The sequence below is a fragment of the Myxine glutinosa genome, chromosome 8, assembly GCF_964187855.1.
Source record: "Myxine glutinosa chromosome 8, kmMyxGlut1.1, whole genome shotgun sequence".
NCBI lineage: Eukaryota > Metazoa > Chordata > Myxini > Myxiniformes > Myxinidae > Myxine > Myxine glutinosa.
Window position 1 is genome coordinate 139857214 of NC_136268.1, and position 23525 is coordinate 139880738.

General features: G+C 46.8%; 1 protein-coding gene across 3 annotated transcripts in view; it reads right to left on the reverse strand.

Annotated features, from left to right (window-relative positions):
* The window catches only part of LOC137432948 (PDZ and LIM domain protein 3), a 41284-nt gene extending 23509 nt beyond the window's left edge, over positions 1–17775 (reverse strand). Inside the window, exon 1 of one of the 3 annotated variants that reach the window (XM_068125287.2) lies at positions 17619–17775. In XM_068125287.2, the coding sequence (XP_067981388.1) occupies positions 17619–17711 (93 nt within the window). In that variant the 5' untranslated portion in view covers positions 17712–17775. Of the gene's footprint in view, positions 1–17576 lie in introns of all 3 variants that reach the window. The other 2 variants (XM_068125285.2, XM_068125286.2) reach the window with 2 other exon arrangements.
* Positions 17776–23525: the final 5750 nt, after the last annotated feature.

The window sequence follows — 23525 nt, forward strand, 5'->3', positions numbered from 1 at the left end:
CAACATTAAATTGAAAAATTTTTGTTCCTCAATCGCAAACTGCCGTTTGTAGACAGACAAATGTCACCCAATTGCTTAACCCCACTTTTCGCTTCATGTGGTAACGATGCGAGTTCCATTAAACAAGGGACTTCAACACCAAAGACCACCAGGAGGCCTGCACAATATTTGGGTTTGTCCGTGCTCCTTTTTAAATGCCGAGCGACAAACAAGGAAGCAGCGTGAACCATTTTTAAAGTCTGGTATGACTCAGTCAGGGTTTGACTTGCACACGTCTGAGCCTCGGAGTAACCATTTCGCCACCGAGTCTGATAAGTTTGGGGATGGCATAAAGTTCAACCTCACCCCAAAAATCTCCATTGCTGCGGATTCAGGAAGCAAGACATTTGACATCATTTCTCACTCCATGGGCATTACCTCACCCGAGTTCCAACATGAGAATCTCAAGAAGCCCTTCCACGAAGGCCGTGAAACGTGACAGATGGGGTTTTGCTGGGGGCAGGCGGATTTGGTCGATCAGATAGCGGAATGCCAGTTTTAAAAAATGAGGACAATCATGCCTTGGCAGTCACTTTCAAACCCATGCTTGCTGTAACTTGTGAGAAATGTCATTCGTCGAAACTTGTTACACCCAGAGCTGCAAAAGCAAGATGGTTCGTGTGGGCAAACACATCTCTGCGAAAAAGAGTACAGAAAAACAGACACAAGGCAGAGACAAGAGAGTCGGTCCGTTTTGCTCAGACTAAATAATTTTAGGAGGGGAAGGGGGAGAGTGGAGGGTGTGGGGTAGGTTTGCACATTTTGAATTTGTTGAGAGAACGGTCAAACTGAAACAATTGGTTGTCTTTCACCTCTAGGAAAAAGGATCTTTCAACATATGTGTTTCTTTTAACAGACATCAAGGCTCAAGGAAGAGCTGAGGATTTTACTGTAAATTTGACCACAACCTCTTTACAGAGAAACACCATGATCCGTTCATCATTTCCTTGCTTTTGGCCATCTTGTTTGGGCTTCGCTCCTGTGTTGGCTCGGTCACCATTCTGTCACAGTCGTGGTTCAAGCAACATGAACAGCTGTGTTTATCACCTGATAAGTTAGCTACTGTAGAAAACCTTACTGTGAGAGACGGTTCAGAGGAACCGCACTTACCTTTGAGCTGCCTCGCATGGGATCAATTCTCGGATTGACTAAAACTGTCGGGTTGGTACTTAATTTGTGAAGTGCACCGTCAGTCAGGTAGACGTTAAGTTGGGTATCTCAACTGCTAGCATTAGTTGTTGGACGTCAAAGATCCCACAATGTCATTCGCAACGAGAACGGCACTCGGGAGAGCGCATACCTCCGCCAGGCTGAAAGGTTTATGGTTTGTATCCAATGATAGGCCGGATCTGGATTCGGACCTAAACCAAAATCTAATCGGCTCGTTTTTGTCACCTAATCACAACTCGTCCACCAAGTTTCGTCATAACTCGTCCAAAACTTTTTTTTAAATATCATGTTATATAATCGTTTTTCACCCCATCACTCAATGGTGAAGAATCACTTTAAAAAATTCTGATCCAGATCCGGATTCGAATCTTCACCAAAATTTAATCACTTATTCCACGTCACATACACAACCTCTTCAACAAGTTTCGTCAAACCCATCCACAACTTTGAGATATCGTGCTATATATCGTTTTTGGCCACATCTCCCAATGAAGAATCACTTAAAAATTATAGTAGCCGGATCCAAATCCGGATCTTCACCAAAATCGAATCAGTTTTTCCTTGTCACATACACTACCTCTCTGCAAAATTGTCCAAATCCTTCAACTTTTAGAGATATCTTGTTGACAGACAAACCCTATTTCTACACAGCTGACTGCACGTGAAAAAGCCGAATGCCTCAACTCTGTGTTTGCCTCAAAATCTTGTGTCCCAAACCCATCTCTCTCTGTACCCACCGTACCCATATCATACCCAGCTGCTCCTGGACTCTATGTCCTTTCCTCCTGACAAGGTGGAGAAGTTTGTCAAACCTCAACTGATTCTGCAATTGGACCAGACGGCATCAGCCCACGGGTCCTAAAATCCTACTCTGCTGCTCTTTCACACCATCTCTCCGTTCTCTTCACCCTCTCTTTTGCTCAATGATGGTCATCTGCCATCAGTTTGGAAATCAGCCAACATTACCGCTTTACACAAAAAAGGGGAAAAAACAGATCCGTGCAACTACGGACCAATGAACCTGCTCCCAATTATCAGCAAAGTCATGAAATTCCATTATTGCTTTGGATATCAAATCCTTCCTCTTCTCCAATGGCTTGATCTCTGATCATCAATTTGGATTCAGACCAGGTCACTCTACTCAAGACATGCTGCTTCTGCTGTCTCAACAATGGATGGAGGTCCACAATGCCAAACAGGAAATCAGAGCTGTCTCCCTTGACATATCATAGCCTGGTGTTGGCTTAGCGGTTAGGGTGCGGCTTGGGATCCAAGGATCCTGGGTTCGAATCCCGGTCGATCACTGAATTAACACCAGGGGGGTTGACTCAGCCTGTCATCCTTCCGAGGTCGGCAAATCGAGTACCAGTTCACTGGTAATTCCCTGTGTGTCGCAAGAGGCGACTAACAGGGTTGGCAGCAGGAAGAGCATCCGGCCATAAAACTGCTTCAAAAAGGGGACCAAGGTGCCCAAAAAATGCCAACCCCTGCTCTGCGGGGAAAATGGCCTCTAAAGGTGGTTCTTCTCCCTTGACATATCACGTGCCTTCGATACAGTCTGGAACCCCGCTCTGCTCACCAAACTCTCCTCCTATGGTATCCATGGAAATCTCCACGCATGGCTTGCGGACTTCCTCTCTGGTCATAGTCAACGTGTCGACCTGAATGGGTTTCTCTCATCTCCCCTTCCTGTTCAGGCTGGAGTTCCCCTAGGCAGTGTTCTGGGCCCTGTGCTTTTTCTGGTCTTCATCAATGATCTCTCTGACTCTCTGGAAAATCCTTTCTATCTTTTTGCTGATGACCACTCTCTGCCATTCCATTCCTCATCCGTCAGATTGGCAGTCTGTCAGGGCACAATGCATTTTGTCAGCCAGCAGCATTTTGTCAAATATACCACAAAAGCTAGGCCGTGCATTCAAATGCAACCACTGATGCACCTTTCAGCTCACCCTCACTAGTCAAGTTTTGCTTTTGGTGAAAGAGGGAGGGTGAGAGTTTGCTGGTACCAAGCCAGGAAAAATGGATGGGGAAGTCATTGGGAAGATAAGTACCTTATACACCCTCAATTGTGCTGAATGCAAACCTTCCCATGGCCTAAATCTTAACCAAAGAATTTTCTTCCGCTCTTGTTGAAATTATTCCATATTGGGCTTCACCTGTTAAATTTTCCCTTCCCTTATTTTTCCCCTTTTCCCTTCCCTCATGAGGCTCCTTCCCAAATTTTATAAAAATTAAATAAAGCAACTTTTAAAAGGCTGTCCCTTTACTTTTACTCTGGCAAAAACCATGCTAATACTCAAAATTCCAGCGGCACATTGTTTCCCACAGAGGTAAACATTCTCTTATCACCTTTGGTTGATAAAATTCATCGTTTATCTTATCACAAAAAAGCAATGCAGACCACCACCTGCCTTCAGACTCCTGCATCGTATTTCCTGTTAATTTAGAAAACCCCATCATACGATCTAGTTAGTTATTGAGGTGGATTGGCCACGCTCTGTACAGGGTTGGATCCAAATTGTTGTTTACTAGCGGGAATCCACACCCTCCGTGTGGGAGTACCCTTCTCAGTTTATCGGAGCTCGGGCCGGAGCACGTGCTGGTGTATGTTGACCTGAGTAAGAATAAAGTACGAGCTCGTCTGCTGGTTTCAGTGGCCACTTTAGTCCAGTAATGGGGTTGGAACCTTTACATATGCCCAAGAACTGTTAAACGTCAATTTTGGAGTTTCGGTGTTATCCGCATTTGCTCCATTGTTAATAAGGGTTGGCTTCAATGTCGCAACCATCTCCTTTTATTTAATTATATTACACATTGCAGTAATAATAATCCTTCACCACTATTATTCAAAAACTTTACCTCTACATTGTGGTGTACCAGATATTCCCACTCAAACATGGTGCAAGACCACTTAATGCAACAGGACAGAGCTGCTCAACCTCTGGAATTCAGTGCTTGCCTCAACATGGGTGACATTAAATAAACAAACAGTGAAGCCAGGACAATCTGAGTCCATTGACACAATGTTTTCCATCGTGGGGAATGGTGGGAATGGATAGATCCTGTCTGGCATGCCACGACCAATAAAAATAGGATTTTCCTGGCTGGAACACAGACATCCCGAGATCACTAGACGAAACACAAAACCACTAGACATGCAACAGCAAATAACAATTATGGTAAGTAGTGATGATGATGGTCCTGAAATATAGAGATTGCCCATCGTGAAATGCGTTCCAATTTGCAATTCTTAATAAAAAAATAAAATAAACAATTACACAGGCAAACGAGCCCAGATGTACATTTTGAAAATACACAAGTGGATTACTTTAATCCACAATTATGAATTGTACATTCATATAATGTAGACATCAGGTCATACAATTGTCTTGTTGTTGAATGCAGCAGCTTAAAATAGGATCTTCGGTGTGCCACCAATGGCAAATATGAGCTGTAGGAAGACAGAAAGAGGGAGAGAAGGAAAGGTACAGATAATCCTCTCATCCCAAGTACACAAAGTCCTGTGGTGAGGCAGTTGCCTACTCTTCATGGAAGAAAAATCCAACCGAAGGCAACATCAGATCATTCCATAAAGCCCAGAACAAGTGCGCACCCACTCGCTGGAAAGCGAGAAAACAGCATCTGGCCAATGTCAAGGCTGACCTCTCAAACCCGTCTCCTCCTTCAAAAACCTAGTGGCACCTTGTCAAGTCTGTCTCTGGAGTATGTTAGGCTCCTCCTCCATCCCATCCCTCACTTTAAATGGCACCACAGCTGACTCCGCTCGTGAGAAGGCCGAATGGCTCAATTCTGTGTTCATTTCCAAAACCCCTCACTCACTGCACCTACCCTCTTGTACCCAACTGCTCACTGGATACGGTCTCACACTCGAGGAAAGGTTTCTGGCAAACATCGATTCCGATTCCGCAACAGGCCCAGACGGCATGAGTGCATGGGTCCTAAAAACCTGCTCTGCAGCTCTTGCTCTTCCTCTGTCTGTTTTGTTCACTCGATCATTCTCTCTGCCTGGACATTCGCCAACTTCTCTGCAATAGACAGGCATGGTGCAAAAACGGATCCTCTTAACTATAGGCCTATTAGCTTGCTTCCACTTACAAGCAAGGTCATGGACTATCATTGCAATTGACATAAATTCATTCCTTTTCTCCAATGGCCTGATCTCCGATAATAATCAGTTCTATTTCAGACCCGGTAATTCTAAATTGGACATTCTGCTTCCACTCTCCCAAGAATGGACGCAAACGCTCAATATCAGGCATGAGATCAGGGCCATCTTTCTGAAGACATCTCGAGCAGTCGATACAGACTGGCACCCTACCTTGATCTCCATACTCCACTCATGTCATCAAAGGCCATCTGTTCTCATGGATCACCGGCTTAATGCACTCCCATAATCAGCTGGTAGCTCTTAATGGGAACCTCTCATCTATCCCTGTCAAGGCTGGAGTGACCAAAGGCAGTCTTGGCCCTCATATTCATGATTTCCTCAAAAATCTTGCCCATCTCTTTGCTAATGATTCCTCCCTCTGCCATATCATTTCTCATCCTTCCGACAGGCAGCAGCCTCTTTCCTCTCTGCAAACCTTAAAAGAACCAGGAGTTGATCTAGCACTTGGAATAAGTCTTTCAACCGTGACAAATCTCACACACCCACCCTGTCTTTCTGAAAGGACCATGTGACAAACCCCCATGTACTTCCTAAACAAACCACTTGAAGAGGTGAAAGGTAGAACATTTGGCCCTCACCATCAGCCATGATTTTTCTTCGGCAGACGATATTTACAAGATGGCTTCCAATGCCAGCCGCTGACTGGGTTTGCTTCATCATGCACGCTGGGTCTTTCCTTGGCCAATCTGAACTTTTGAGAAAGGTAAAGGCACCAATTTGAAGCTTGATGGAGTACTGCTCTCCCCATTTAGGATTGTTCCCCTATCCCACACCTTGCCCTTATTGATGCCATGGAAAGTAAGGCCCTCAAAATCAATGGGAACTTCTATGAAGAAGCTGAATGTTTAGGCCTGTTATTTTAAATTTTTGTTGCAATTGTTTCTAACTAAATAAATAAGTGGAAAGGGGGTTAGAAGAAGAGGTGGAAAGAGGGGTAGGAAGAGAGGTGGAAAGAGGGGTAGAAGGGAGAGGTGGAAAGAGGGGTCTCTCCCACCTCCCCCCCAAGTCCTCCCGATGTCCCTGCTCTCAAATGTTGTGTTTGTGTCCTTCCCACTCTCTTCCCATCTTGTCTGCCACTCCCCTTGTTTTTTGTGTTTTGTGTGTCGGTTTGACTTTTTGTGTGATTTATGTGAGCTCTTTCACGAGCCTCGATCTTGTATACAAAAAAAAAGAAAAAAAGGGGAGAGGTGAAAAGAGGGGTAGAAGGAAGGGAGAGGTGAAAAGAGGGGTAGAAGGGAGAGGTAGAAAGAGGGGTAGAAAGAGGGGTAGAATGTGAGGTGGAAAGAGGGGTAGAAGGAGAAGGGAAAAGAGAGGTAGAAGGAGAGGGGAAAAGAGAGGTAGAAGGAGAGAGGGCAAAGGGGTAGAAGGAGAGAGGGCAAAGGGGTAGAAGGTGAGGTGGAAAAGGGGTAGAAGGTGAGGTGGAAAAGGGGGTGGAAGTTTATCACAGACGAATAAATTTCGAACCGTACACATGTTGAGATTAAAAAGGAGATTAAAAGTAAGAAAGGAGTGGGAACATCGAATAACAGAGTTTACTGTATCTTTCACCATCATGTGAAATGGCTCGACAGTTTAAAAGATGACTAAAGTTATAAGTGCCGATGCCTTTGGTAATAAACAATCTTGCAGCTTTGCCTATAAATAAAACCACATTGATGCTCTGAAAGAACAAGGTATTCTTTAAAAACAAAAATAAACAGCAGGTGCTTGATACTGGGGCATCATGTGCCAACATGCCACTTCAAAAATGTGTCGCGTTTCGATGGCATGCCGACCGATACTGGGCATGGTTTTGTTTTCCATTTTCTGCCACAGGGTACAAATCCAGACATGTCTGGCTCAAAGTCAAAGTGACGTTCAAAGCGTGTACAGGAGGAGGTGAAGCATAGTCTTTCAAGGCCACAATTGCAGGTTTCGTGATGCGCTGGTTTCCTGTTTATAAAACGGACATTCTTCCAAGGAAACGAAACACTGAGCAGCCTCGTACTGAGGTCATCACAACGTTCACATGGTTACATTCCTACACGCCTTCTGCGGTTGTGTTCAGATATTTGTTCATTCATTTTCTATTAGTCAGGACAAATAAGGAGTAAGAGTCTGAGCCCTTTCAGGACCATAATAACAATCAAATAATATTAATGTCCCAAATACGTCTTGTCCATATACTAATGTCAGAACAGAAAGACAAGGATCTTTTTGGCTTGTACACAATTATTCCTGCACCCAAGTACCGTGTACCCAACAACCACTGGGTCCACTTTATACAGTGCGGAATCCCAAAGGTATTTTTAGATATCCTGAAAATGCCAACCCAAAAGGGCATTGTTCTTTTATTTTTCTTTGTACCAGTTCAACATTTAAAAAATAGAAAATATATATATATAAATAAATCGCGCCCGTGTCCGAAGGAAAGGGTTCATTTTGCCATTTATAACATGAAATAGGCAAAGCTGAGAAACAAACAAAACCCATTAGAATTACCCTTTAGAACCCATTACATTTACCCTTTATAACCCCTTAGATTTACCCTTTACAACCCCTTAGATTTACCCTTTACAACCCCTTAGATTTACCCATTAAATCCAGTTAGATTTACCCATTACAACCCTCTATATTTACCCATTACAACCCTCTATATTTACCCATTACAACCCTCTATATTTACCCATTACAACCCTCTATATTTACCCATTACAACCCTCTATATTTACCCATTACAACCCTCTATATTTACCCATTACAACCCTCTATATTTACCCATTACAACCCTCTATATTTACCCATTACAACCCTCTATATTTACCCATTACAACCCTCTATATTTACCCATTACAACCCTCTATATTTACCCATTACAACCCTCTATATTTACCCATTACAACCCTCTATATTTACCCATTACAACCCTCTATATTTACCCATTACAACCCTCTATATTTACCCATTACAACCCTCTATATTTACCCATTACAACCCTCTATATTTACCCATTACAACCCTCTATATTTACCCATTACAACCCTCTATATTTACCCATTACAACCCTCTATATTTACCCATTACAACCCTCTATATTTACCCATTACAACCCTCTATATTTACCCATTACAACCCTCTATATTTACCCATTACAACCCTCTATATTTACCCATTACAACCCTCTATATTTACCCATTACAACCCTCTATATTTACCCATTACAACCCTCTATATTTACCCATTACAACCCTCTATATTTACCCATTACAACCCTCTATATTTACCCATTACAACCCTCTATATTTACCCATTACAACCCTCTATATTTACCCATTACAACCCTCTATATTTACCCATTACAACCCTCTATATTTACCCTTTACGACCCATTACATTTACCCTTTATAACCCATTACATTTACCCTTTATAACCCCTTAGATTTACCCATTACAACCCTCTATATTTACCCATTACAACCCTCTATATTTACCCATTACAACCCTCTATATTACCCTTTATAACCCTCTATATTTACCCTTTATGACCCATTACAGTTACCCTTTATAACCCATTACATTTACCCTTTATAACCCCTTAGATTTACCCATTAAATGCAGTTAGATTTACCCATTACAACCCTCTATATTTACCCATTACAACCCTCTATATTTACCATTTAGAAACCCTCTAGATGCACCCTTTAGAAACCCTCTAGATGCACCCTTTAGAAACCCTCTAGATGCACCCTTTAGAAACCCTCTAGATGCACCCTTTAGAAACCCTCTAGATGCACCCTTTAGAAACCCTCTAGATGCACCCTTTAGAAACCCTCTAGATGCACCCTTTAGAAACCCTCTAGATGCACCCTTTAGAAACCCTCTAGATGCACCCTTTAGAAACCCTCTAGATGCACCCTTTAGAAACCCTCTAGATGCACCCTTTAGAAACCCTCTAGATGCACCCTTTAGAAACCCTCTAGATGCACCCTTTAGAAACCCTCTAGATGCACCCTTTAGAAACCCTCTAGATGCACCCTTTAGAAACCCCCTAGATGCACCATTTAGGACATGCTAGATCGAACCTTTAGAACACTCTAGATCTAACCTTTAGAACCCTCTAGATGTACCCTTTAGAACACCCGAGATCTAACCTTTAGAACCCTTTACATGTACCCTTTAGAACACTCTACATGTACCCTTTAGAACACTCTACATGTACCCTTTAGAACACTCTACATGTACCCTTTAGAACACTCTACATGTACCCTTTAGAACACTCTAGATGTACCCTTTAGAACACTCTGCATGTACCCTTTAGAACACTCTAGATGTACCCTTTAGAACACTCTAGATGTACCCTTTAGAACACTCTACATGTCCCCTTTAGAACCCTCTATATGTACCCTTTAGAACCCTCTAGATATAACCTTTAGAACACCCGAGATCTAACCTTTAGAACACTCGAGATATAACCTTTAGAACCCTCTAGATGTACCCTTTAGAACCCTCTAGATATAACCTTTAGAACACCCGAGATCTAACCTTCAGAACCCTCTCGATATAACCATAAGAACCCTTTACATGTACCCTTTAGAACACTCTACATGTACCCTTTAGAACACTCTACATGTACCCTTTAGAACACTCTACATGTACCCTTTAGAACACTCTACATGTACCCTTCAGAACACTCTACATGTACCCTTTAGAACACTCTACATGTACCCTTCAGAACACTCTACATGTACCCTTTAGAACACTCTACATGTACCCTTTAGAACACTCTACATGTACCCTTTAGAACACTCTAGATGTACCCTTTAGAACACTCTACATGTACCCTTTAGAACACTCTACATGTACCCTTTAGAACACTCTACATGTACCCTTTAGAACACTCTACATGTACCCTTTAGAACACTACATGTACCCTTTAGAACACTCTAGATGTACCCTTTAGAACACTCTAGATGTACCCTTTAGAACATTCTACATGTACCCTTTAGAACACTCGAGATGTACCCTTTAGAACACTCTAGATGTACCCTTTAGAACACTCTAGATGTACCCTTTAGAACACTCTAGATGTACCCTTTAGAACACTCTAGATGTACCCTTTAGAACACTCTATATGTACCCTTTAGAACACTCTATATGTACCCTTTAGAACACTCTACATGTACCCTTTAGAACACTCTACATGTACCCTTTAGAACACTCTACATGTACCCTTTAGAACACTCTACATGTACCCTTTATAACACTCTACATGTACCGTTTAGAACACTCTAGATGTACCCTTTAGAACACTCCAGATGTACCCTTTAGAACACTCTACATGTACCCTTTAGAACACTCTAGATGTACCCTTTAGAACACTCTAGATGTACCCTTTAGAACACTCGAGATGTACCCTTCAGAACCTCCTCGATTTACCCCTTTAGAACCCTTTTGAGCATAGACGTAGTTTGACTTCTCTATTTGGGGAGGCAAGGGCTTAATATTAATAATGGGTAGCTGACTTAATAATGGGTAATTCATAATGAGTCAGGTAGGTCTGACTTCCAAAATTACCGTTTGTTAGTGTAGTTACAGTGTACATAAAATCACAAATACAGTTTACGTTCATTATTGTTACGTTAAATACGAGATGTTTTTATCTCAATTGTAAGCGACTGAAAATAAAAGGTGGAGGCATTGCGTCCCCCGTCCCCCCCCCAAACTCCGCTGGTGCTCTGGAGTAACCCTTTAGACTTTAGAGTAACCCATTAGATTTACCCTTTAGAACTCTCAAATTAAACACGGTGGGTTAGAAAGGTTCTTCATTTTTGACAGATGGATAGACAGTCGAAATTTTTGAAGCGACTTCACTGCTTAAAAATAGTTTAAAATAAATACATAAAGGAAGTACCACAACAATATTTTGCAAAATTAATGAAAACACAATCCGTCACAACATCTCAAACTAGAACGGCACTCAGTCGAGAGCATACCTCCGCCTGGTTGGTCATGTCACTCAATGGTGAAGAACCAATAATTCTCATATCCGAATCCATATTCAGATCTTCACCAAAATCGAATCTATTTGTCCTTGTCAGACACACAACCTGTCCATCAAGTTTCGTCCAAATCCGTCTACAACTTTTTGAGATATCCTGCTATGTATCGTTTTTGGCCAGATCTCCCAATGGTGAAGAATCACTTAAAAAATTCTAGTAGCCGGATCCGAATCTTCACCAAAATCGAATAATTTCTGCATACGCTACATCTCTGCAAAATTTCGTCTGAATCCGTCCACAACGGATTGATATGAGATATTTTGTTCACAAACAAACACACAGACAAACAGACAAACAGACAGGGGTGAAAACATAACCTCCATCCACCTTTGGTGGCAGAGGTAACAAGTAGTGAGACCTCTGTAGTAGTTAAACAGTGTACATGTCAAGCATGCTTTTTAAAGATTCCTGGTCCAAAGGGACCACTGGCGTAAAAATTGTCACTTTAACTGCAACGTCTGTGGAAAGTGATAAGCATCGGTGAAGCAAACATCACAGCACATGGCAAACAGGTGAGACCAATAAATAAATAAATAAATACTTAAATAGAGCTGAGATTGGAGCAAAAGCATGGATGGGGCTGCATACATTGATAAAAATACATAAATGAAACAACATGGGTGATAATTTGATTATATATATATACAGTCACGTGAAAAAGTAAGTACACCCCATGTAAAGTTTTGACTTTTTCAACATATTTCAACATACAGCTATTTGATCTTCATTTCAACAATATTGATAGATAAAGGTGATATAATACAACAAATATCAGGAAACATTTACATTTTGTGGTCCATTGTATAATTTAAATAAACATAAATGCAAATTCCGCATGTGGAAAAAGTAAGCACACCCTTGGCTCTAACAGGTGGTATTGCCCCCTTTGGCAGAAACAACCTCAAGTAGGCGTTTCTTATAACTGTCTACCAGTCTCTGATATCGACTGGGACAAATTTTTGCCCACTCCTCCATGCAGAATTCTTTCAGCTGTGCGATGTTTGAGGGGTTTCTTGCATGCACAGCTCGTTTCAAATACCCCCACAACATCTCGATGGGATTTCGATCCGGGCTTTGACTTGGCCATTCCAGAATCCTCCATTTCTTTCTTTTCAGCCATTCCTTGGTGGATTTACTGGTATGTTTAGGGTCATTGTCATGTTGCAAGGTCTACCTTCGGTTGAGCTTCAACTTTCCGACAGATGGCCTCACATTATCCTCAAGCACCCTCTGGTACAATGAAGAATTCATAGTGGATTCTATGATGGAGAGCTGCTCAGGCCCTGATGCAGCAAAGCTGCCCCAAACCATAATATTTCCACCACCATGCTTTACAGTTGGTATCAGGTTCTTCTGGTCAAATGCTGTCTTTGGTTTTCGCCAAACATGTCTTCTGGTACTGTGGCCAAATAGCTCTACCTTTGACTCATCTGTCCAGCGCACATTGTTCCAGGAGTGCTGGTCTTTGCCTCGGTGTTCATTGGCAAACTTTAGTCTTGCCCTGATGTTCTTTCTGGACAGCAAAGGTTTCCTCCTGGCACACCTCCCATGTAGATCAAATTTGTGCAGCCTCTTTCTAATGGTAGACTCGTGCACTTTCACATCAACAGTGGCAAGAGCTACCTGTAGGTTCCATGATGACATTCTGGGTTTCTTAGAGACTTCTTTCAGCATCTTGCGGTCTGCTCTCGGGCTGAAGTTGCTGGGGCGGCCTGGCCCTAACAAGTTGGCAGTTGTTTGGAATCTTCTCCACTTGCAGATGATCTTACGGACAGTCGAATGATTGATTTCAAATTGTTTGGAGATCTTTTTAAATCCCTTCCCAGACTTGTAGGCATCTATAACCTTTTTTCTGAAGGCCTCAGAGAGCTCTTTTGATCTAGGCATGGTGATGCCACACACTTCAACAACAAAGAGCAAACCAAACGAAATGTCTGAGGTTTAAATATGACAGGTTCCTCCAAGATCCTCTCTAACGATGTTCTAATCATTTGCACCTGAGCTGGTACACCTGATTCTAATTTTAGGTATTTGAAGTAGTGATAAATGTCGTGGTGTACTTACTTTTTCCACATGCGAAATTTGCATTTATGTTTATTTAAATTATACAATGGACCACAAAATGTAAATGTTTCATGATATTTGTTATATTATATCACCTTTATCTATCAATATTGTTGAAATGAAGATCAAATAGCTGTATGTTGAAATATGTTGAAAAAGTCAAAACTTTCATTGGGGTGTACTTACTTTTTCACGTGACTGTATATACATATATATATATATAACGATGTATACAAATAAAGTAAATAGCAAAGGGTTTGTTTAGTCTGAAAATGTACTTCACTCTGACATGATGGCATGCAGGAAGCATACTTACCTTTGAGCTGTCGTGTCTGGGTTCGATTCCCGACCCACCTGGAAACTCTGGGAATGGCAATTCACGGGCAGGGTGTTTTGTCACAAATCGTGCCATCCCTTGGACGGACGATAAACTGGGTGTCCCAAGTCTTGGCATTAGTTGATGGACATTAAGGAACCCACGGTGTCTTTCGTGAAGACGAGACGAGTTGTTGTCGTCACCCTAAAACAAATTTAAAATTTCTGGAAGAACACTTGGTAGAACAACAAACATTAGGCCTGGCCAGTTAGTTCATGAAAGACTGAGGACAATTTTTTTTTTTTTTGGCCAATCGACCCCCATGAGAAGGTCGGAAATAATTAGACTTGTTAAAGTGGTAGCTGGTAGGTGTTTTTTTTTTTGTTTGTTTTTGTATACAAGATCGAGGCTCGTGTGAGCTAACATTAATGACAAAAAAACAAGCCGACACAAGACGAAATAAAGGGAGCGGGAGACAATATGGGGAGAGAGGGGGAAGCACACAAGTACAACATTTGAGAGCAGGGACATCGGGAGATCTTTGGGAGGGAGATTGCTTGGGGGCAGGAGGCGTGGCAAGGGGGGGCGGGTGCGGGGTGGGAGAGGTTAAAAAAAAAAAAAACACATGGACACAGCTAGGACTTCCAGGGAAAAAGTCGGTATTTCAAAAAGGTGGCTCTGGGGTGAATTAACGGGGGTAGAAAAGATCAAGGTTTTGGATGGGGGAAGATAAGAGATGGTGGTGAACAGCTGTTTTGAAGACCTGGAGGGAGGAGTGTGATTCAAGAGAGTGAGGGAGTTTGTTCCAGAGGCGGGAGAAAAGGGGAATGAAAGAGTGAAGGTGAGCAGAGTCTTGATTTTGGCAGTTTCACCAGAAGAGGGTTTCGTATGCAGCTTGTGGCTGCTGGTTGCATCATGTTTTTACAGCGTAGCCCATAGGGCAATGCCACCTGGAACAGCGTTTGTACGTATGTCCCTTCCGCACGCATTTTGTGGGTTTATTCCCTTTAAAATTAGTTTTCTCTGCAACCGATGGGCCGATTGACACAAGTATTCACCAAAGAAGCGCCTCCTCCTGTAGAATTGTTTTACGATAATTATGACGTCACAGGTCACGTGGTACTGCCGCCATATTGGAAAAACCAAAACATTTTGCATCTCTATATCTCTGAAACTGCTGTACAGCAAATTTTTTAAAGGTGGCTCATTGTGAAGTACTCCACAGGGGGAATAACATATGTTAATGATAACATCATCGGTGCCTTCATTATGACATCATAAATGGACAAGTAGAACGCTTGATTGGATTAGTACGAAATTTATAGAGCATGATCGAGGGATAAATTGGTCGGGAAAAAAGAAATGACATCGGTCACGTGTTTCAGCAGCCATATTTTTACTGTGTAGCCTGTAGGACAATGCTGTCTGGAACTGCGTTTGTCTGTCAATCCGGTACATGTCCCTTACAAATGTCCACCAATCAGAGATGAGGATCTGGTCACATGGTGGAGGACAGCATATCCTCCACTCAGCAGATTCAAGCCTGGTAAACTGTTGCTCGACTATCCGTCTTGTTTCTGGAAGCACGGCTGTGCTGCTGATGCAGTACCCCCGTTACCAGTAAGCTGGTACCCGTTTTGCTGACCTCGGAAAGATGACAGGCTGAGTCAACCCACCTGGTGTTATTTCAACAGCATGACAGGGGTTCGAAATCAAGACCTTGGGATCTTAAGTCACTCACTTTCACCGCTAACCCAACACCAGGCTTAATGTGATTGGTGGTTGTCAAAAAAAAGCATTTCGTAACAGGAGGGCTAAAAATAACATCATTTCAACACTTTTGGTCCATGTGAAGGTTTAGAGTATGTGTCTGTACGTGTCTGTGTCTGTGTGTGTCTGTCTGTGTGTGTCTGTGTGTGTGTGTGTCTGTGTGTGTCTGTCTGTGTGTGTCTGTCTGTGTGTGTCTGTCTGTGTGTGTCTGTCTGTGTGTGTCTGTCTGTGTGTGTCTGTGTGTGTGTGTGTCTGTGTGTGTCTGTCTGTGTGTGTCTGTCTGTGTGTGTCTGTCTGTGTGTGTCTGTCTGTGTGTGTCTGTCTGTGTGTGTCTGTCTGTGTGTGTCTGTCTGTGTGTGTCTGTCTGTGTGTGTCTGTCTGTGTGTGTCTGTCTGTGTGTGTCTGTCTGTGTGTGTCTGTCTGTGTGTGTCTGTCTGTGTGTGTCTGTCTGTGCGTGTCTGTCTGTGTGTGTCTGTCTGTGTGTGTCTGTCTGTGTGTGTCTGTCTGTGTGTGTCTGTCTGTGTGTGTCTGTCTGTGTGTGTCTGTCTGTGTGTGTCTGTCTGTGTGTGTCTGTCTGTGTGTGTGTGTCTGTGTCTGTCTGTCTGTGTGTGTGTGTCTGTCTGTGTGTGTCTGCCTGTGTGTGTCTGCCTGTGTGTGTCTGTCTGTGTGTGTCTGTCTGTGTGTGTCTGTCTGTGTGTGTCTGTCTGTGTGTGTCTGTCTGTGTGTGTCTGTCTGTGTGTGTCTGTCTGTGTCTGTGTGTGTCTGTCTGTCTGTGTGTGTCTGTGTGTGTGTCTGTCCGTCTGTGTGTGTCTGTGTCTGTGTCTGTGTGTGTCAGTATGTGTGTGTCAGTATGTGTGTGTCAGTATGTGTGCGTCAGTCTGTGTGCGTCAGTCTGCGTGCGTCAGTCTGCGTGCGTCAGTCTGCGTGCGTCAGTCTGTGTGTGTCTGTGTGTCATGTCCAAATGTGGCCCATGTGGGTTGCAATAAATAAGATGAACAGAAAATGAAATAAATAATAAAAAGTTATTAAACTGCCTTGGAAAATGGAAAATCATAAACCGACGGATAAGTAAGTGTGAAGAAACTACCTTTAAATGCGGCAATTAACCTTTGATCCCACCTTAACCAAACACCACGGCTCATGAAACGTCAGCTTACTGTTAGTGTTACAACCATTTGCAAATGTGACTTCAGGTCGAACCAAACAGGGACATTTAAAAATGGCTAAAACAAGTGGAAATAGTAGCAATACAATACAATACAATACAGCATAATAATTACAATCTCAAAATGGGTTTTAAAATAGACAAGGTAAACGGTTCACCTCGGAACAGTTAACGATTCTGTGACCCGAGTTTCAAATCCGACATACTGTTTATTTATTTATTTATTGCTTGGTTAGTACGGTCCTTGTAATTGGATAAAAAGTACAATGACGTTTCACAAAGTCCTCGTCATGACATTCATGTGCAAGCTCCTCCATAACTATTACATCTCTGTTAAAAAAGGAAGGGGACATTTTTGAGGTTTTCTGACCTTTACCAATGACCCACGGTGTACTGTGCCAGACTAACCCAAGAGGAAATCTATCTATTACGTACATACAATTGTGGGGGGGAGTTTACAAAGAGAAACTTTTAAATTGAGATAAAGATGAGAAATGCAGATGATAAAAGTGAGAAAAGAGATCGAGAGAGTTTTGGGAGGCATCGTTAGAGAACGGAGAGGACAGAGGAGGGTGTGAGGAGGTGCGAGTAAGGGAAAGGACATTTATGGATATTTTTGGGGCAGCAGGGGAGGGGGTGGACCCCGACAGTCCTCCTCCTACGAAACTTCTTAAACACTAAACAGTAATCGTATTGACCTTGCAGTTGTAACACAAGCGCCATGTCGTGTCGTACTAACTATTACTAAACTAGGAGGTTTACAGCAGAACAAGACCAAACAAGCAACGTGCGGTTACTGCAGACCTCCAGCAATGCCGGGAATACCTTGACACTTTCAAAAGTACAGTCACCACTTCACGTCCCTACCCTGGTGATGACCAGCGGTTGCTCGAGGTCTCTGCCCCCGGTGAGGCGAAAGCCCCACGGAGCACTCCCCTGTAGTTTGATCTGCTGCCTCATACCGGTGCACTCACGATCGCGGTGACCTCAGAACAACGCACCTCCCACTCGAAATGCCTCTTTTAACGACAACGTGGAGACGTAACTGCACGCCCCGCCCCCAGAATGACGTCATACGCCTGTGCCTTCCCGTCCGTTGAATGCGCCGGCACGGGGTGGGAAAGCATCCCCTCAAATCCTAAACCTTGTTCATCGTCTCGTAACCTTTTGTTCAGACTGCAGTGGTTGAAACTTCAAATTTCACTCCGTATTTGATTCCTTCCTCGGAAATTCACGAAGCAAAACTAACTTATACAGCAGAGAGAAACGTAATCGACAAAATATGACCACGTTTGAGCCATCATGCCTGCGTCATATCCATACCACCGGTAACCTGGTCATACGATTTACTCAGGTAGAAGACAGGTAGAATTTTTTTTTCTAATGAAATTATATATACTAGGGCGTGCCCGTACTATATATATATATCTAAAATTATATCCCCCCCCTCTATTTACATTAAATGGTTTGGTCCATACGGGTTTGGTCCCGTACGTGCGTGCAAAAAAACATGCGTGCAAACAACAACAAAAAAAAACTTTGAAACCACGTGGCAGTAACGACCACAGAACCCCCCCCTCTATTTACATGAAATGGTTTGGTCCATTGGCAACTTTGAAACCACGTGGCAGTAACGACCACAGAACCCCCCCCCCCCCTCTATTTACATGAAATGGTTTGGTCCATTCGCAAAGCCAAAGCGAACGGCTTGCGAGTACGGTGACCATACCTTGGGAACCACTTGTCCGATTAATTTCAAACCTTGAAAAGGCACATCCTCGGGTCCCCAGCAATATATCTGGCAAGTTTCAATTAGATCGGACCCGTGGTTGTCGAGAAACAGCGGTCACAGACAAACACACACACACACACACACACACACAGACACACACACATACACACAGAGATTACTGGAATTATAGATAGACTAGGGCGTGCCCGTACGTGGGTGCAAAAAAACATGCGTGCAAACAACAACAACAAAAAAAAACTTTGAAACCACGTGGCAGTAACGACCACAGAACCCCCCCCCCCCTCTATTTACATGAAATGGTTTGGTCCATTCGCAAAGCCAAAGCGAACGGCTTGCGAGTACGGTAGAACCCCCCCCCTCTATTTACATGAAATGGTTTGGTCCATTCGCAAAGCCAAAGCGAACGGCTTGCGAGTACGGTGACCATACCTTGGGAACCACTTGTCCGATTAATTTCAAACCTTGAAAAGGCACATCCTCGGGTCCCCAGCAATATACCTGGCAAGTTTCAAGTATATCGGACCCGTGGTTGTCGAGAAACAGCGGTCACAGACAAACACACACACACACAGACACACAGAGATTACTGGAATTATAGATAGATATCTAAAATTATATCCCCCCCCTCTATTTACATTAAATGGTTTGGTCCATACGGGTTTGGTCCCGTACGTGCGTGCAAAAAAACATGCGTGCAAACAACAACAAAAAAAAACTTTGAAACCACGTGGCAGTAACGACCACAGAACCCCCCCCTCTATTTACATGAAATGGTTTGGTCCATTGGCAACTTTGAAACCACGTGGCAGTAACGACCACAGAACCCCCCCCCCCCCTCTATTTACATGAAATGGTTTGGTCCATTCGCAAAGCCAAAGCGAACGGCTTGCGAGTACGGTGACCATACCTTGGGAACCACTTGTCCGATTAATTTCAAACCTTGAAAAGGCACATCCTCGGGTCCCCAGCAATATATCTGGCAAGTTTCAATTAGATCGGACCCGTGGTTGTCGAGAAACAGCGGTCACAGACAAACACACACACACACACACACACACACAGACACACACACATACACACAGAGATTACTGGAATTATAGATAGATATGTGGCGGGCATAAGGGGCAATAATTCCGCGCACCAGTGGGTGGCGCGATCGCCCAGGCGGGGATCGAAGGCACATGCCCCGCCCTTCGACCGATCGGCCACGCCCGGGGACTAGGCGTGGCCTCGGCACATATATGCAGGCTCTAAGCTCGAGCCCGCCCAGTGCTGAAGTGCGAGCTTTGAATAAAGACTCTTTGTATTACCAACGTGTTGTGGCCTACGTCTCTGGCAATCAAGTCGTGTGTGCGCAGCACCACACTGGTGACCCCGATTGGTTCAGCCGTTGCTGACCACCGAACGCGCCATGGCCACCAATGCCGTCGCAGTCAAACTCCCCGAGTTTTGGGAAGCACACGCCGACATTTGGTTTTTGCAAGCCGAAGCGCAATGCCACCTCCGAGGCATAACGGCGGACGAGACCCGGTACTACCACGTGGTCGCCGCCCTCGGGCCGGCACTGCCGCCCGAGTCGTGTCCATCCTTCGGCGCCCGCCGGGCGACAACAAGTACGAGGCGCTCAAACATCTCCTCATCACCACGTTCGGCCTCACGGAGATCGAACAGGCCGACCGCCTCCTGGACCTTCCCGCCCTCGGCGACACACGACCATCCGTCCCGATGGATTCCATGCTATCCCTGCTCGGAGACCAGCCCACGGATTTCTTATTCCGGGCGCTTTTCCTACGCCAGCTACCTGCACGGGTACGCCTCGTGCTGGCCGGTTCCAAAATAAAGGAACCCCGCACCCTGGCCGTAGAGGCCGACAAGTATTTCGCGGCCTGCGACACGCAGTCGGTGTACGGTGCTGCCGTAGTGGATCCCGGCGCGGAGGCTCCAGCGCTCCCGACTTCCCTCGTGGCCGCTGCTACGCCCCGTCCACTACCGCCGCCGCCACCATCACCGCCGCCGGCACGGCCGCCGCGGCCGCCACCGCTGCAAACCTGGTGCTACTACCATGCCAGGTTCGGCCGCCAGGCTAAAACGTGTCGCCCGCCATGCTCTTTTGACGGGTCGGGAAACGACCGGTGCTCACTTGCGGCCATGAGCGTCGGCCATTCCGGCAGCCTCCTTTTCATCATGGACACCTTGTCCGGGTGCACTTTCCTTTGCAATACAGAAGCGCAGGTAAGCGTCCTCCCCGCCTCCACGTCCGACAAGCAAACCGCGGGCCGGGGCCCCGCTTTGCTTGCCGCCAACGGTACACCCATCCGCACATTCGGGAAACGTTGCCTCTCCCTGCGGTTCGGAGGGCAGCGCTTTCAATGGTCGTTCGTGACCGCCAGCGTGCCAATGGCACTGCTTGGTGCGGACTTCCTATGTGCGAATGGGTTGTTGGTCGACGTGAAGCGCAGACGGCTCGTCCAGGCCGAAACCTTTAGCTCGCTCGCTTGTTCGCTGAGCGGCTCGTTGAGCGGCTCACTGAGCGGCTCACCGAGCGGCTTGCCAAGCGGCTTGCTGGAAGGTTCCGTCCCGGCGAGTTTAGTTTGCACGCTTCCGGCAGCGGATGACTTTACCCACCTCCTCGCCAGTTTCCCGGCCCTCACGCGGCCCACCTTCTCAGCGGTGGCCGTTAAACACGGGGTGGAGCACCATATCCCCACGGTCGGGCCGCCGGTCTATGCCCGGGCATGCCGACTCGAGCCTACGAAGCTCGCCGTGGCGAAAGCAGAGTTCGCCATGCTGGAGCGGCTGGGGATCGTACGGCGCTCCAACAGCGCTTGGGCTTCTCCTCTGCACATTGTGCCGAAGCCCGGCGGGGGATGGCGTCCGTGCGGGGACTACCGCCGGCTCAATGATGCCACCACCCCCGACCGCTACCCGGTCCCACATATTCATGACTTTTCCGCCCGGTTGGAAAACACGACCGTGTTTTCTAAGGTGGACCTCATCCGGGGCTACCACCAGGTCCCCGTCCAACCGGACGACGTCCCGAAGACGGCCGTCATCACCCCTTTCGGCCTCTTCGAGTTCCTAAGAATACCTTTCGGGTTGAAGAATGCGGCCCAGGTGTTCCAGCAGCTTATGGACAGCGTCTTGCGCGACTTACCCTTCCTGTTTGTCTACCTGGACGACATCCTAGTCGCGAGCGCGTCCCGGGAGGAGCACCTGCTCCACCTCCGCACACTTTTCGAACGCCTGGGCCAGCATGGCATAATCATCAACCCCGCCAAGTGCCGTTTCGGCGTCGCCACCATCGACTTCTTGGGGCACCGCATCACCAGGCACGGGGCCGTCCCTTTACCGGCCAAGGTGGAGGCGGTCAGGGATTTCCCACGGCACCGCACGATCAAGGGGCTCCAGGAGTTCCTGGGCATGGTAAATTTTTACCACCGCTTCGTGCCCCACGTCGCCCAGCTCCTCCGCCCCTTGCACGAGGCCCTCCGAGGGAAGCCGGGCAAAGGTGACGTTACCTGGACCGAGCAGATGGACGCGGCATTTGCGGGCGCAAAGCTGGCCCTGGCCGACGCCACCATGCTGGCGCACCCGATGCACCAATCGCCCTCACCACCAACGCGTCGGACTACGCGGTGGGCGCGGTGCACGAGCAATAGGTGCGTGGTGCTTGGCAACCGCTGGCGTTTTTTAGCCGGCAGCTTCGCCCGCACGAACGACGCTATAGCACCTTCGACCGCGAGCTGCTCGGACTCCACCTGGCGGTCCGACACTTCCGCCATCTGCTGGAGGGCCGCCCGTTCACGGCTTTCATCGACCACAAGCCCCTTGTGTTCGCGATGGCCAAGGTCGCCGAGCCATGGTTGGCACGGCAGCAGCGTCACCTCTCTGCCATGTCCGAGTACACGATGGACATCCGTCACGTGGCGGGTAAGGACAACCCGGTGGCGGATTGCCTTTCCCAGTCTGTCGTGCACGCGGTCCACCTCGGGGTCGACTACGCCCGGATGGCGGAGGACCAGACCGCCGACCCTGGCTTCCAGGCCTTGCGGACCGCCGTCACGGGCCTCCGCGTCACCGAGGTGCCGTTCGACGCCGCGGGCGTGGCCCTCCTATGCGATGTCTCCCTCGGCCGGCCTCGCCCCATCGTGCCCGCTGGCTGGCGGTGCCCCGTTTGACGCCATCCACGGCCTGTCCCACCCGGGCACGAAGGCATCCCAGAAGCTCGTCGCGGTGAAGTTCGTCTGGCACGGCCTCCGTAAGGACGTCCGCGACTGGGCCAGGACGTGCCTCGCATGCCAGCGCGCAAAGGTCCACCGCCACACCCAGGCCCCGTTGGCCCCGTTTGCGGTGCCGGAGCGTCGGTTCGACCACGTGCACGTCGACTTGGTGGGACCTCTGCCCCCCTCGCGGGGGTTCACCCACCTCCTCACATGGTCGACCGCACCACACAGTGGCCGGAGGCCATCCCATTGGCGGCGACGTCTGCGGCTGAGGTGGCGCAAGCCTTTATCGCCACTTGGGTTGCCCAGTCCGGTGCCGCCTCGGACATCTCGTCCGACCGCGGCCCCCAATTCACCTCGGAGCTCTGGGCCGCGGTGGCGCAAGGGCTCGGGGTAAAACTACACCGCACCACGGCCTACCACCCCCAGGCCAATGGCCTTTGCGAGCGCTTTCATTGCTCAATGAAGGCCGCGCTCTGGGCCAGCCTCCGCGACGGCGGCTGGGTCGACAGACTCCCCTGGGTCCTGCTGGGCCTCAGGACGGCGCCCAAGGACAACCTGCGCGCGTCCCCGGCAGAGCTGGTCTTCGGGCAACCACTGCGGGTACCGGATTAATTTATCCCCGACTCCACGGCTCCTTGGTCCGCGGCGCAACAGCGCTCCGCCCTTCAGGAGACCGCCCGGAGGTTCGCCCCGGTGCCAACGGCACACCACGGTTACCCGCCTTCCCACGTCGCCCCGGAGCTTCGCACGGCAAAGTACGTCTTCATCCGGCACGACGCCCGCCGGGCACCGCTA